General features: G+C 47.8%; 1 protein-coding gene across 2 annotated transcripts in view; it reads left to right on the forward strand.

Moving 5' to 3' along the window:
- The window catches only part of Kiaa0556 (KIAA0556 ortholog), a 167,406-nt gene that overhangs the window by 48,737 nt on the left and 102,236 nt on the right, over positions 1-16,433 (forward strand). For both annotated transcript variants that reach the window (XM_028764277.1, XM_028764280.1), the window contains exons 4-6: positions 6,078-6,247; positions 7,554-7,651; positions 13,651-13,782. In XM_028764277.1, the coding sequence (XP_028620110.1) occupies positions 6,078-6,247; positions 7,554-7,651; positions 13,651-13,782 (400 nt within the window). The remainder of the gene's footprint in view (positions 1-6,077; positions 6,248-7,553; positions 7,652-13,650; positions 13,783-16,433) is intronic.

Here is a 16,433-nt window from a genome sequence, read left to right on the forward strand (position 1 = left end):
ATGTATATATTTGTGTCTATGACAGCCGGCTCACACTCTCATTTACAGATACACCCCGTCAATTGGCAGTGCCAGAAGTGCTGAGCAGTGTCTCCTGTGCACAGCCACTTAGCAGAACTTCCCTATCCTCCCAGGGGCAGGTAGCTCAAGTGAGAACAGCAGATAGCTCATGCTGATTAGACCCCCATGGGTGTTTATCCTGGCATTTATGGCAGGGGGTTGGATGTTTTTATTCAGTCTCTGGCAGGCTGGATGCTGCCACTGAACACCTGGGTGATGGTTTAATCATCCTGGGCGCTCATCTGGGGAAAGAGTGTCATAGCTTCTCATGAGCAGATTGTTTCTCATTAATCGGGGATCAATAAGTGCTATCCCAGAGCTGCCAGTTGACAGCATAGATGGGAATTTCACAGACAAGTTTGCAGCATTGTGACAATTAAAAATATATCACAATTGAGTTGCTGTAAAATGGGGTGGGAGTAGGTATCACTGGATACAGGAAATAAGAAGCTGGAAAGGAACCCTACCAGGGACTTGTGAAGAAGGGGATGGCCTGAGTAGTGTGGTCAGATCGGCCTCAAGATGCCTTTTACAAAGTGCCAGCCACATACTAGGTGCCATAGCTCACCAGCTCATCTTCAGGCCACCCAGACAGGCAGGTGGAGTGACAGCATCCATTTGACAAACAAAGAAGCAGGCCCCATTGTAGCAAGTAGGAAGTGGTGGAACTGGATTATACATTTTTTTTTGTTGACATTTTCATAGTGATCAAAAGGAGGAGAGAAGGCTGCCAGCGCTGCCAGTGTCCCCAAGCATACTAAGAAGGGACTTAGTGGGACAAAGCTGTGGATTACTTGGAGGCCTAATTGCATGCCTGGCATGATGGTAGAGGCCAAGAACTGCATTGGCCCTCGAGAAGAAAGTGAACCCAGGCAGCTTCTCTGTGCATTGAGCAGCTGAGACGGGGGCATTGCTAGCAGAGATCTGCCAGGAAGTATCTGCCCCTAGAATGCTGGTTGACATGAGCCTTGTATTCATGTGTTATTTCAGTGAGTGCTTTCCATGTGCCTAGTATCACCTAGGAAAGAACTATTGTATGAAAAAGACACAGACTGTGCTTTTCATTTTGTTTTGGCATTTTAAAAATTATTTATGGGAGGCATGTACATCATCATGTGTATGTGGAAATCAGAACTGGCAGGATCCAGTTTCTCTTTTCACCCTGTGACTTTGAGGAATCGAACTTAGATCTTCAGTTTGGCAGCAAGCACCTTTACTAGATGAGTCATCTCACCAGCTCCACAGTTACTAGTTAGCAGCTAACTAGTTTGGTTGTAAAGCTAAAAAACACAGGGTTAAATTGGCTTACTAACTAGGAAACACTTGGCTTATGGAGTAAAGAGCTCAGTCATGGGGACTGGGGGTATATGCTCACCTAGCATGTGCAAGGCCCTAGGTTCCATCACCACCATGGTGCTCCAACTTCAGGCATGCCTGGTGCCAATGCTTCCCCTCTGTTTGCCCATGTAAGAATCATTCTCAGTCGTGGCCCTCACTGACCCAGTAGCTGACTCTCTTGTTCTATTTTGCTTGAATCTTCACCTGGGTAGCAGGTCATGATCTACAAACATTTCCCTCAGTGACCTTTCTCAAAGACCAAGTAACACAATTACCAGACTCTTGTATCTGGTGAAAATTTCCCCTCTACTCTCCGCACTGCAGCCCCCTCTGCTGCCAGCAGGTTAGACACCAGCCTAATCCTCCCAGTCAGTCCTTGTCACCCAGCCCTTTGATCTTGCTGCTCAATCTTACTCAATCTGCCCAGGTGTGATTACATCTCCAGTGAGGTGAGTGGCCAGAATCACTAAGAGGGTGCTAGGACAAAACAAGGCTGCCACATCTCTTGAGCCTCCTCCTTGGCCCTCACTAGCTCACCCGACAGCACATGATAACTCTCTGCTTCTGCTACAATCATGGCTTCATGCTCACCCTATCCCACCCGGGGAATTATCCAGGAAGAGGTTTGGGCAATAGACACCTCACCTGTCTCCTTCCTCTGCCCAGCAGCTCTCTTCATCTTCTGAACACAGCTTCTGGGAGTTCCTTCAGGAACAATACCTCTCTCCTCTCACTCCATGTGGCTTGGGTGGGAATGACTCTAAGCCAGGCCCAAAGGAGCCCTCCTCAGGAGGGCTGTACTGGAAGCATTAGGAAAGAATATGCTCCCTTCCTCAAAGCAGCATGTGGATGGCAGGGCAGCAGTGGGCTGTTCAGCTCTGAACAAGCAGAGACCCCACACCCTGGACAGTTCTATACAACATAGCCATTCATTTTAAGAAAGCCTTTCTGTGGTGCCACATGAACGTCACTGCACTCAGCTGCAACAGGGGAGTTTTTTTTTTACCCATTCTTTTCACAGTCTGAGTAATTATCTCCTAATTTATCAGTTTCAAACATCTACATTCTCATAAATCATCCTGCTTAAGTAGAGGCCCACATACAGTGCCAGCCCAGATACTGGGCCACGGGACAGGGTTTTTACATCGATGTTGGGTCCCAGGGCAGTCTCTGGGAGAGAAGTCAAGGCGTGTTCTTCACCTGGCAGGTCAGTTTCCTGGCTGGCCCTGAGCCTGCTGACTCCTCTGAGACTTCTATCCATAGAGCTCTTGCAGTCTGTGCTCCCAGGAGCATGCTGACCGCTGTTTCTAGAATAGCACTTAGTGACTCGTGTTTTCCTTCTGTTCTATGTTGTTGCCCAACAATCAGGCAGATTGTGCAGGCTTCCAAGGCTGGCAAGAGATAAGCAGTCTGTAATCAGTGTTCCTGCCATCTTTGTTGAAAAGATGGATGTGTCGCTGCAGAAATGGCTGGAAAGTAAACAAAGAAGGCACCCGTGATGCCACCACCTCCTTTGACTGACTGACGTCATTTTTATGTTTATCACCTTCCACTCAAGGCCCACAAACCCAGATTTTACACTTAGCATATACATACTCTGTTTTGATTCTTTTTTTTTTTTTTAAATCGAGACAGGATTTCTCCATGTAACCTTGACTGGCCTCGAACTTATAGAGGTCTGCCTGTCTCTGCCTCCCAAGTACTGGGAATAAAAGAGTACACTAAAATATTTTGCTAGCCTTGTTCATCTGTGAGTGGCTGCGAGTACACAGGAATGCTGATAAACATGTTCTGTGAGCTGCCAATCACAGACACAGAACACAAGGTAAGTTCCCACTGAGGAAGACATTACTCCTCAGGATTCCTTTAGCACCCCACTCCACAAACAAGGAAAGAGAGACACAGGAGGGTCTGGCCTTCTTCAATTAATTTTTAAAGTTAGTGTACAATGTAATTAATTTCATCATGGCATCTATATATACAAAGCTATCCCTCTCTTCCATTTACTGTTTGGTGTGTGTAAGTGTATGTGTATGTTTGTCTGTATGTGCACACGTGTGTGTACATATGGAAGCCAGAGATCAACCTTAGGTGTCATTCCCCAGTGGCTGTTGATCTGGGGCTTGCCTTGCCGGCAAGTCAGGCTAGGACCCTGGGATGACAGTTTTGTGCCACCTGGCTTTTTTTAGATCTGAGTTTTGTAATTCAGGCCCTCATGCTTGGTGGGTGAACATTTCACTGAGTGCTGCCCACCCCCACCTGGTGAGGAGACCAGTGTGTCCTGGGGTCTTTCCTGGGACTGCTTCAGCACAGTGTCCTGACCTCTACTCCCTGGTATCAGTTCCTGGCTTGCATTCAGGATTTGCTGGTCTCAGTACTACCCTTTTTCATGCCCAGAGTTAATGCTTAAGAAGTGCTGGGACGTGCTTTCTGGGAGATGATCAAATATGCAGCATTGTCTTACGTTTTACTAGTCCTCCTGAGAAGGGACTGTGAGTTGTCAGCAGTGTCTGAATTTTCCAGTTGCCATCCTGTCTCACAAGCTCCAGGAGTGGCATGTCTGTCATGACTCTCAAGTTGAAGTACCCAAAGTTTGCATCTCAGCCCTGCCACAGAGCAGCTGGGTGGCCTTGGGCAGGTTCCTTACCCTTTTGTGTCTCTCTTTCCTTGTCTGTGGAGTGGGGTGCTAAAGGAATCCTGAGGAGTAATGTCTTCCTCAGCTGGAACTTACCTTGTATTCTGTGTCTGTGATTGGCAGCTCACAGAAACATGTTTATCAGCATTCCTGTGTACTCGCAGCCACTCACAGATGAACAAGGCTAGCAAAATATCTTAGTTGCTTGACATACATTTGTTTGAAAAGACAAAGCCAGGGAGCTTCTTGGTTTGCAGTTCTGTGCTTTTCTTGATAGCTTTGCTATTTCAGGTGGCCCCAGATTGCACTTATATGTGCGCTTGTGCATGCGTTTGTGCACGCGCTTGTGCGTGCATGTGTGTGTGTGTGTGTGTGTGTGTGTGTGTGTGTGTGTGTGTGTATGAATGTGGAGTCCATTTTGTTCCATGAGTACCATCTACTTTGTTTTTGAGACAAAGTCCCTTACTAGCCTGGAATACAGTTATTGATTGGAGTGGCTGGGCATTCCACTCCATGTGATGGGCAATCCCCAGCATGTGATTGTCTCTTCCTCCTTAGCCTGGCTTTGTTTGTTTGTCTCTTCCTCCTTAGCCTGGCTTTGTTTGTTTGTCGTTTTGACTTTTGTGACCAGGTATCACTATATAGCTATATAACCTGGAATTCACAGAGATGCTTCTGTCTCTTGAGTACTGAGATTAAAGGCCTGTTCTATAGAATCTGGGGATCAAATTCAGGTCCTTACAGTAAGTAGCAAGGCAACCACTGTACCAGCTGAGCTATCCCCAGCCAGGTGTCTTTACTTTTGTTTTGTTTTGTTTTGAGGCAGAATCTCACTTTTTAGCCCAGGCTGGCTGCACACTCATTTCAACCCTCCTGCTCCCAGAGATGGTATTACAGGTATAACCACCGGGCCTGGAAGGAAGGTGCCTTTCAACACAAACACAGGCATGATGATTGGCTGACCAGCAGATGAAATGCTGTGACCAGAGCTGGCAAGAACCTTGTCCAATTTCTCCCTAGAGCCATGGGTCAGCACAAAATAGTTCTGTATTCATGATGGCTTCTAGGACCATGAGCTAAAGCCACTATCTGTGTTGAGAGTTGAGTTTGGCATACAGTGCTCACCCTAATGTGATGGGTATTATATTAAAATGTTGTTAACTTGGGGCCTGGAGAGGTAGCTAAGCAGTTCTGAGCATTGGCTGCTTCACGAGAGGACCTGGGTTCAATTCTAGCACCTCTATGGAGGCTCACAACCGTCTGTAATTCCAGTTCCAGGGACCCAATACTCTCTTCTGACTTCCATAAGCATCAGACATACACGTGGTACACAGACATACATGAAGACAAAACACCCATATATATAAAATAATAATTTAAAATTTTTACCAACTGGCTGGTAAAGGTGAAGCTCACTTGTTGACTTGAGAATCTAATTACTGTGATGTATAAAGGTGTTTTATAAAGACTCTAAGAATCAGGTATCCTGTAGCCATGGTTCTGGGAGGGGGCTAATGAAGACAATGTATACTGTCTTGAGACAAAAAGACAATGTCATATCAGCAATGAATTAAGGATTCTCATGGATACTTTTAAATTGCTGTGTAAAATACATGACTGAGGAAAACTTATAAAAGAAAGTGTTTAATTGGGCTCACAGTTTCAGAGTGATAAAAATCCTTTTACCATCATGGCAGCAGGCAGGCAGACATTGCACTTGAGCAGTGGCTGAGAGCTCACATCCTGACTCACATAGATGGAGCCAAGAAGAAATACAGTGGTCATGGTAGGAATCTTTTGAAACCTCAAAGCCTGCCCCCAGTGACATACCTCCTCCAACAAGCCCATGCTTCCTAATCCTTCCCCAAGCAGTTCTACCAACTGGGGACTAAGTATCCAAACATATGAGCCTATGGGAGCCATTTTCACTTAAACTATCACAGAGACATTGCTATCACCTTGCCAAAGCACTTTACTGCTGGCCTTGGGGACATGGATGTTCAGGCATTGCTGGGATCCAGGCAGACAGTTTTTTCTCTTCCAGGATACTAAAGCATTTGAAAGCCAAGGACCCTGTGCAGTTAAGGCTGGAACACTTGGAACAGGGTTTCTCTGTCTATGTCAATGGGGCCAATTCGGAGCTGAAGACATCCCCACGGAAAGCTGTGCACACAGACTTCTCCAGAAGTGCCTCACAGGCTGAGGGGTCCCAAGGTGAGTACAGACCAGACCAGGAAGCAGCGTTTTTAGTTAAAACTTAAAGGATGGGATGTAGCTTAGTGGTAGAGCACCTGCCTGACTTAAACAAAGCCCTGGGTTTGAGTCCCCAGTACTGCAAAAGAAAATTAATTAAAGAGATAAGTTAGAGACTGAAAACATCCTGTATGTGTGAACTCACCAGCAAATGAGATAACTGTACCCACCTAGCTAGCAAGAGAGCCTAAGAGCAAGGAAGATAAATACTCTCTAAGGTGCTGGGGATGGAAGAGCCTAAAGCCTTACACATGCTAAGAAACCACTCCAAGCTTAAGTCCGTTTTTATTCCTTTTCAAACGAGAGTTGGCCTCCATGCCCAAAACCAAAGACAGCTAGAGCAAGAACTTTCTGGTTTTTACATTGCCTGGGGCTAATGTCCATGATTTTAAGGGCAATTTTAAATAATAGCTGCTATGCACATATTAACCTAACACCTATGAAATATTTGATTCTACCATTCATTTTTACATTTAGCTAATCCAGCCCCTTCATGCTTTAAAGGGATTTCCTGTGTGAGTGTGATGGAAAAGTTCTCTACCTCGTCTATCCAGTAGGCGAACTGGAAATGATTTGGCGTTGAATGGCTAGGCCTGTTGAACAGTGGGACCAGGCTTCAGGTTGATCGTGTTACTCTGAGGAATCTACTTGGTCTCTGTATTATTATAGTTCATTACCTTCTAGGTATGGGAAGCTTCCAGGCCATTACATACTGGAAAATAAACATGGCAGCAAAGGGACCAGAGGAGAGAGTGATATCCCAAAATATCCCCAGGGAGCCACTGCAGTATTCTAAATGCAGTTTACTAGGAGTTCTGCAGCCCCTATGCTAGAAGGGAAGGGCACGGCTCCCTGGCTTTCATTGTGGGCATACCATAATCGGTAGAATTAGTAGGAACTGAAAACAGGATTAGCTTAACCTGGGACCCCAGCAGTATATTTATTAATTCCTCAAATATGTCTCCATCCACTGTCTTTTATACACGGTTGCCTGCTGTAGGAACTACACCGTACGTCTGTGTTTGGGGTGGCTCTCTGTGCCTGGAGAGCTGCCTGATACGACAGTAGGTGTGTCGCTTTATGGACATTCTGCAACTTGTACACTTTCTGCTGGGCACCGGCTTGTTTGCAGCTTACTTCAGGCGGATGCATCCCTCATATAAATGACCTTGAACAGCTGGACTGGATTGCAGATGTTGGCTTCAGAATAGCCATCAGTGTGAACTTGCCTTCCATGTCTCACTAGCTGCTTCTGTCTCTGTTGCAGATTATGGACGAAGAACCCTATTCCGAGAAGCCAAAGAAGTCTTAAGATGCAGCCCCAGGACAGCACCAGGAAAAGTCCAGCGCCGAGGATGGCACCAGGTCTGGAAACTTACATCAGGCTCTAGCACTTGCATTAGGATGAAGAGTGGGCCTGCCAAGCATTTAAGCTCCTGTGGGCTTGGTGACTATTCCGGGCACTGTGGGGCACCCTCTCTGCATGGACTGACTTCTGAGGTACCCACCCTGCTGCAGGTCCTCCCTCTGCCTGGAACCTCTGGCGCCTACAAGAGAGTGCAGTAAGAGCAGACCAATGCTCATTCTTGAGGGTTCATTTATCAACTTGCTTTTTATCGAACACCTACTGTGTGTGAGGCATGGCATAGATAAAGCAAGTGATCAGGACAGAACCCTGCCCTGGTTAACTGATGTGCCCATTTAGGTGGCTGCCAACATTGCTGAGGCACAGCCTGCGTTTCTGAGTCCTGCCCCCGAGTCCCAGTGCTGTCTCAGCTACACACAGCCCCTCTGCTTTACACTCAAAGCAAACCTGTAGCCTGGCTTCTCACTATGTCCTCTCTTATTCAGGAGCAGAGGAGAGAGATGCTTAGAAAATCTCAGGGACCTTCCCAAGCTCACAACTAAGAAGTGGAAGAATCAGATCTTTGGCTCTGAGTTCCATATTCTTGCCCAACTAGGCCTTGCTATGGTCCCTTGCTAGCCTCCCTTGGGAGAGGTTGTGGCCATGTATGGAGCTACCTAATGTACCCAAGTGTCACTTTGCCATGTATATACTTGAGGTTGGGTCATGTGGTCTTAGTTCCTGTCACATGTTTTGCACATTAGGATGGCCTTATACAACACAGATTGGCAGAGTCATTGTTGTTACTAATCTGAGTATGGGGAAAGTCGGGCACTGCATTTTACCATAGACTGCAGTAAAGGCTTTCATGTGCTTGTCACCTAGCATGTCTTCACAACAACCAATTGGTTGGTGTGTGTCCTCATGGTGCTGCCCAGAGAGCCAAAGACACTTGTTCAGGGTCACATGACTCCTAAGGGAAGAGGCTGGGTTGGGGTATGGATCGGGCCTGTTGCTGCAGACTCCTTGGGCCTCACATCTGTACTGAGAGCATCTTCCCGCTATGCTCATTGGAAACAGTTGTGCCTGCTATAGCTGGGGTCTGAAGAGCAGGTCCACAGGGCACCAGCCTGGGCGCTTGTGTCTGTCCCCAGCCATGAATGTTAATTTCTTGTTAATGAGGCCTTTCTTGCCTGCCTCACTCTACACAGCTCTTCTGCTTGTTGGAGTGCTTCCTATTATCACGAGCCATATTTGTGTCTTAGACTGTGACTTAATGGCTAGCCCCAGAGTCTGTGCAATTTAAAAGGCTTGGCCTAAGATTAATTAGCTTCCCTCCCATCTCTCCTGTGGCTCCCCACTTCACAAGACTTAATCAGGGCTAATTTCCCCTTGTCTCCCAAAGCTACTCTGCTATAATTGCCCTTCTGTACTGCAGCAGTCAAGGGTCACTCAGTGCCTAACAATAGGGACTGCTGTTTGAGTAGAAAGCTAGCCAGGCTGAGTGTGGTGTGTTCACGGTCCTGGGATCTGGGCAGGCTGGAGGAGGCCCACATTGCATACTTGTCTGCCCTGGCCTCCAGGAGAGCTGCTGCCAGGACAGCTGGGAGAGTGGGGACACAGCCTCAGGGATGCCAGGGCAGATCCTGTTCTGTTGTCTGGGGATCAGTGTGGGATGGAGTTGAAAAAACCTGTGGTCTTCAGGACAGTGCTCCGAAATAGCAATAACCCACCCCTTCCCTCTCCTCCTCACATCTGTTCCCTGTTTGTGGCAATGCCATGCTGGACCTCCTTTGCACACAGAGCCTGAGCCATGAGGAGCTGCAGTGAGGGGCCCCGGGGCTACCACCCTCAGCCTCTCAGCAGCTTGGCAGAGCAGAAGTCATGTCATTCGGCTTACATACTGCTTCTTTTACCTTACTTTCTCTCCCCAGCTGGCTCTTCAGGGCATTTGAATGTGCCTCCTGGGAATTGAAGAGAATGGGCCTTGGGCTGCTTCTTTGGTGTGTTTTAGAGTTGGTAATGGACCTCCCTGAGCTTTGCCTTTATACTCATCACAGTCTCCTGCAGCTGTTGGGAAGGCATGTGTGTGCTGTGTCACAGGTGCTCTATAAGCCGTGTGCTTCTTCAGCAAGGTGCCCCTAATGGCAGTTGATGAGGCTAGGATAAGGTTAGTGCTTGCAGCTCTCTGGTTATACCACCCATCCTCATGGTGCCTTCCTTTTTAATCTAGAAGATGGTCAGTAGGTTACCTGCCTCAGAAGGTAGCTACTGAGTATTACCCAGCCAATATCTGTTGAGGTTCCTGCTATACCTGGCACAGAGGTGGTGAGTGGGTTGTGTTGGTCATTGTTGGGATAAATGGAGGGCAGGTGTTGAGGATTTCTCAGTCTGGAGGTTTCCAGGCTTTTCATTCTCTCATCTCTATTTATATATTTATTTTTTTTTAGGGGACATGCATGTGTACAAAGGCCAGAAGAAGGGTGTACTTCTCTATCACTCTCTGCCTAGTCCATGGAATTCGTCTCTCTTTAAATGAATCTGGGCTTGCATTTTCTCAGCCAGGCTGAAACATATCAAGCATTAGCCATCCTCCTGTCTCTGCCCCATCAGAGCTGGAAGATGTTGACACCTTTCCACCACACTCTGCTGTGCCTGTGCTCAGGAGGCCTTCTTGTTCTATGGTGCTAGATTCCAAACCATGGTCCTCATGGCTGCATCTCAGTCCCTCTTGATGGCTCAGTTGTCTCTTCTGGCACTTCATTCTCATGTCTGACCTCACTCCCTCTGTTCAGTGTTGACCATTTATGGAGCACCTCAAAGTTTTGGATCCTTACTGCTGGTCTGTGAGCTGCAAGTGTAATAGGCCAGCCCTGCTGCCCTGAAACTTATGAGATGAAAGTGGGAGACTGGCCAGGCCAGGGCAACAGTAGCCAGCAAGTTAATGGCAATTGCTACAAAGGAAAGCCATGCAGGAGGGATGGTGGGAGGCAGCAGAGGTGCCCAGGTGTCTGCCTGGTGGGTGTCTTTATTTCTTATGTCCACTGTCCCAGTCTAGCAGTTTCTCCTCTTCGCAGCTGGGCAGTGGTGCATGGAATTCCCTTCTTCTGGGTCTAGACTAGCAAATAGGAACACTTTAATGCCTAGCTACAATAGAAGGGACTTTCTCAAGAGTACAGGCATGAAACTCATTTGGCAAGAAGGCTGTAGAACCACTCATGAGAACCTTGTCCTTAGGGATTAACCAGAGGTTGAAGTAGCGATGTTCCCAGTAGCCAATGGCCAATTCTTAAAAGCCATCCCACCAGGATTGGGACATGGCTCTCTCCTCGTTTCAGGGTTTCTCTTATACTGCAGGGCCCACCATAAAGGGCCGGTGAGATTACACTATCACTTGCTGGCCATGGCCCGGTCAGTGGGGGTTGGAGCTCTAGAGGTTGACTGGACAAAGACAGCAGGCTCCCAAGCTGCTACCTTTACTGTGGAGTGGCCGTCAGGTGATATCTAGGCTTCTGTCCCTGCTGGCCTTTTCCTTGCTGCTTCTGGGCCTTAGATCTCTCTGCCGCCATCAGTGGATTAAGATTTATGGCTTCCTCAGCCTTGTAATACTTGGGTAGACAGTGGCCTAATCAACAGAGCTGCCGTTTACCAAAATGCTGTCAGCTTCGATGAACGTCACTGGCTCTCAGCATTAAATCGGCGGTGAAGGGATTGGCCTTCCGACAATTTACTGTGGGCCAGACTTTCAGGAAAGGTCTCCACAGAACGTTTGCTGTGGGATAAAAGTGGCCTTGGCTGTCCCTCACTGCCATATCTGCATCCGGGTGCTGCAGACATATGAGCATCTGCAGTACAGCTCACCTCCAAGTTGTGAAGCTGGGCTCCTTCTTTTGGTACCTTTTGACTTCTTCTGATCATGACAAGAGCTGACAAACCTGGGAAGAGCTCATCAAAAAAGACCAACTCCTCACCCAGCCTGCCTTTAGGGGTTTGGTAGAGCCCTTCCACCTCTAGGGGGCGCCATTACTATAGCACACAACCTGCACAAGCATCCAGGGCCTCCCCTGTACTTGCTCTTTTTGTGTTTGACAGCACACTTCAATGCACCCTCTCAGAACACTCTATGGGGAGGTGCAGGAGACACACAAATAACTCCGGGCATGAACTGGGCGGAGTGTGGGCTGAGCATGAAGTGAGCAGCTTTTGGGGGTTTGTGTGGAGAGTTTTAAATCCTCCTCCAGGATAGGTACTGCAAAGGTCTGCCAGGGTCTGGGTTTGCAAGTAGGCAGTAAAAAGCAGCGGCTCATGAACACCTACTCCTGGTAAAGCAGGATGTCATTTGGGGAGCCAGCCCAGAGCATCATCATCATCCTTCAATGCAAGGTGGAAGGTGGGAGGCTAGGAGCATGCATGTGGCTGGGGCTGGGTTAGACTCTGCCAGCCTTGCTGTGGGTGGGGCTGCCCCCACGTTGTGGGCAGAGGAGGCTCCCCAGGCTAGGGTGGGAGAGCAGGCCAGATGGCAGCTATTTATTACCCTCCGGGCACCCACTCAGTGTTGTGAGTGCTTTCTGGACCACAGAGTTAATTTCAGTACTGTTGCTTCATAACCTGCAGTGTTCACTATGGTGCTGAGTGGACTTGGAGGCAGGGCACTGGTATCTGAAACTCAATGCTCTTAGAGCTTGGGGAGGGCCTGCTGACTAAGGGCCTTAGGGCTGACCACAAAACTGTGTTTGCATATTGGGCATCACTGGGAAGCTCCGCTGTGCTGAGCTGCTGAGAAGAGGCTGGGAAGTTGCTGAAGGCTGTGATCCTGGCTCCTTGCTGGATGTAGAGCTCTTTCTGTGGATGTGCCAAACCATAAGCCTGTGAAGCTGCACCTCCCACTGTCCAGGACCACAGACCTGGGCAGGCCTCAATCTCTGCCTCTCAACTGGTCCTTTCCTATGCCCCAGAATGCCAAGATAGCCCCAAACAGCTCCTCACTTACAGTCTGTTCCCCAGTTTCACATCTCTCCTGTTTCCAAGAGCCATCACTCAGTATGGTGGGCAGGAAAGGGGGCATGGTACCTGCCACTCTAGCTTAGGTCACATGCTCCATCTTCCCCTGGTGGGAGAACTCAACTCAGATAGAGCCACTGGGACCAGAGGAGATTCCAAGGAAGAATTAAGGTGCTTTCTCCAGAGGCTAATAACAGGACAGACTGGCAGTCTATGCCCAGACTTGTCTAGATTTTGGGAAAGAGAGGAGGGAAAAGCTAATACTACCAAAGGTCCACTGGCAGCATTCAGAAGTACAAAGCCCTGTTCTAAGCCTATCCCTCTTTAGAGAAAGGACCAGAAGGCCCTGAAAGGGGCTGGGTGGCTGGTGATCCAAGCTACCACCTCCTTGGCCTGACCCAAGTCTGTGGTCAGCCTTTTCTTCCATCCTCTCTTCCTGCCCAGTAGAACTCAGTGTTAGGATGTTGTTGAATGTCCAGGGAGAAGAGCATAGCATGCTTTCCTTAGCCTGGAGAGGAGACAAAGTAGCAAAGTCTAGAAGGAAACCATTCCATTTCATGTTAGCATATCTACAGTGCATCAGCCAGGCTTTCCCAAACATGAGGTCAGTTAGCTCCTATGACTTTTGGGTAAATGGTTAATACTTATAAAATTCTACTGAAAAATAATCATTAAAAGTCTGAAATTTTCTCTTACACACTTTACAAGTAAAAGGAAGAAACAGGCAAAGGTAATATGACCTGTGAAGTCACAACTGCTGAGATGGGAACAGTGGCCACAGTAGTAATCTTAGTACTTGGGAGGCTGAGGCAGGGGGATCACTAGCTTGAAGACAGCCTAGACTACATAAAGAGACCTGACCTTTAAATAACAACAACAACAACAACAACAACAATTCACCAAAATCCCATCCCACTCAGGCACAGCACCCCTTGAATAGCATTTTTGTGGGCAGCTAGGCCTGTCTGTGAGCAGAATGTTGTCTGTTCTTATTTCAACACTGAATTTCTGCATCCAGAAATCTGTGCAGATCAGAACTGAAGCTGGCTCTCGTCTCCACATTGAACCTCCTCTGGACTGTTCAGAAGATTTTGACTCACAAGAGGATGTGATTGACAAGCACGAGGATGCCACTGGGGACCACACACAGGTAGGGACTGGCCTCAGCTTGTACTGGGGGCTCCCACAAAAATCAGGGTCTGGTGTTCTAGGACCGTCAACCAGGCTCTTTCTAACACCTATCTACTTCCTTTGACCTTTGCTCTTTTCCCATTAAAAAGAAAAGTATGTGTGTCTCAAAATGAAGCATATGTTGAGATCAAAGGATAGCTCTGAGGAGTCAGTTCTCTCCTGCTGTGGGTTCCTGGGATTGAACTCAGGTCATCAGGCCCATGCAGCATGCACTTGTACCCTCTGCGCCATCTTGCCTGCTCTCACCTCACATGTTTTGATACATAGAGTGTGGGCCACACATCTGTGTTTATAGGTGGGTCAGCTAGTATCCAATCACTCTAAATGAAGAAGGGGCTAAGAGGGGAGGCCAAGCCTGACAGAAAAAAGTACCGTAACCAGGAGGCTTTCTAAAAAAAGAGTAGAATTTGTCTCTGGCTATTAATGCTAGAAAAGAGCCTGAAGGGGCTGAGGGCAGGCAGGGAGTAACAGCACAGCTACTTGCATATGTGTACCTTGGCCTGTGAGGTATTCTGTATATCACAGTGACTCCAGGCAGCAGACCACCTATGGAGCATCCAGACAGCTGGGTATCTGCAGCTCACTGCCATGTTGGTACTGCAGCTGATGGGGGTCAGTGACCACCAGCCCGTTTCCAGTGACAGTATGTCCCAGACTCTCCTTCCACAAGTGTTTCCTGGCAGTGCATTCTTGAGCCTTGCCCTATGTTCTTTGCACCGTAGACATGGAAATCACCAAGCACATAAAGTACCTGTTCTTAACCAATATGTGTTTCAGGTGATAGAGAAAAGGGCAGAATAAAATACGATCATTTCAGATATCAGTAAGTTCTCTGAAGGAGACAGAAGAGGGAACTGGGCGTGGTCGTGCACATATATAATTGCATAGAGACAGAGCAGGAAGGCCCTGAGCAAGATCAGCCAGGGAGACATAGGGAAACCCTTTCAATACAACCATAAGAAAAATAAATCAAATCAGAGGGGGCATGGACAGCAAGATGTTGGGGAGAGAGTACTGTACACAGACTGTACAAGAGCACACAGGCAGAGACTGATGCAAAGAGCATCCCAGGCAAGAACACCTTTACAGTTGGCAAGAGGCTGGGCTTCAGAGGCACAGTGCCAACACAGTGTGGATAGGGAAACATGGAATGAGTTGAGACACTGAATGAGAAGACAGTAGAGTGGACCAGGAGGTCCACAGTGGGCCTGGGCTGGAGTGTGGGGTAGGGTTTGACAAGTGGAGTTCAGTCTAAGGCAGTGGTTCTCAACCTGTACATCAAATGACCATCGGAAAACACAGATATTTACATTATGATTCATAACAGTAGCAAAATTAGAGCTGTGAAGTAGCATTGAAATCCACAACATGAACTGTATTAACGGTCAAAGCATTAGGAAGGTTGAGAACTACTGTTTTAAGGGGAGACTTTTAATAATTAAAATGAATAAATACATCATTTCTCCATAACACATATAAGCAACGTTCTGGAGAGACTGCAGGTGAAAGTCAAATTGCTAAGCAGACTATGCCTATTGCTCAGCTATATCACTCAGCTATGGGCCCTGCCTGCAGGTTCATAGCCTCAGCCAGGCCTTCACCTTCTGTGACTTCTGCCTTGTTGAAATGTGAATGACAGAAAGAGGAAGGAGCTGGGAATTCTGTCCAAAAAACCTGCTTTGTGTTTGCAGTTTCTTGTTTGCTCAAGAGGGAGAAACAGGGAGGAAGCTGGGGTCCTTCTACCTCACATGCTGGGTGAAAGGGGTCTATGTACACTTGCACAGATTGCACACATGTGATTTGTTCTCTCTCTCTGTGTGTGTGGTGTGTGTGGGTGTGGGTGTGTGTGTGTGTGCTGTAGCTCATATGGGACCTCAGAAGTCAACATAATGGACTTGGTTCTCCTTCCACCTTTACATGTGTTCTGGGTGATGAACTCAGGTCATCCGGCTTACACAGCTAGTACCCACTGAAGCTTCTCCCAGTTACTTTGTCCTCTTCTCCCACCTCTCCTTCTCCTATTTTTGAGAGAGGCTTTACTATGTAGTCCCAGACAGCCTCAGTCCGGATGTCCCTGCTAGCACCACCACACCTGGATCACTATTTGCTTCTGAGTCTACCAACAGTCCCAAGCTTGGGATCAGTCTGTATAAAACACACCTTCATTTTCTTTTAGCTGTATCTTAGCCATGTTCAGTCTCTTATAATTCTACCCCAAAACCTGGTCCCAGGGTGGTGTGCGCCCTTTGAGGTAGAGACTATTATTGTTTGCCCATGGTGAAGCTCCTGGCACCTTCTGTTAAATTGATACCTTGTTCCTCTTTGGCAGGCTCCCAGCAGCCTGCACACTGGACAGCAGAGGCACCCCTCCCCCCAGGCTTCTCCTGCCCTCAGCATTAGTAGCAGTCTTTGGTGCACATGCTCAGTTGCAGCGCCTGCTGCTCTGCCAACCCCACTGTGAGCACCTGATTATATTTCTTTCCTGCTTTTACTCCACATCTTGAGAGGGCTCTCCTTAAGGCTTCACAGTCAATTTCCCCTTGGAGTTATTTCCCTGCAAAGGGAGAGAGAGAGAGAGAGAGAGAGAGAGAGAGAGAGAGAGAGAGAGAG

The sequence above is a fragment of the Grammomys surdaster genome, unplaced genomic scaffold, assembly GCF_004785775.1.
Source record: "Grammomys surdaster isolate TR1022 unplaced genomic scaffold, NIH_TR_1.0 142, whole genome shotgun sequence".
In the NCBI taxonomy this organism is placed as follows: Eukaryota; Metazoa; Chordata; class Mammalia; order Rodentia; family Muridae; genus Grammomys; species Grammomys surdaster.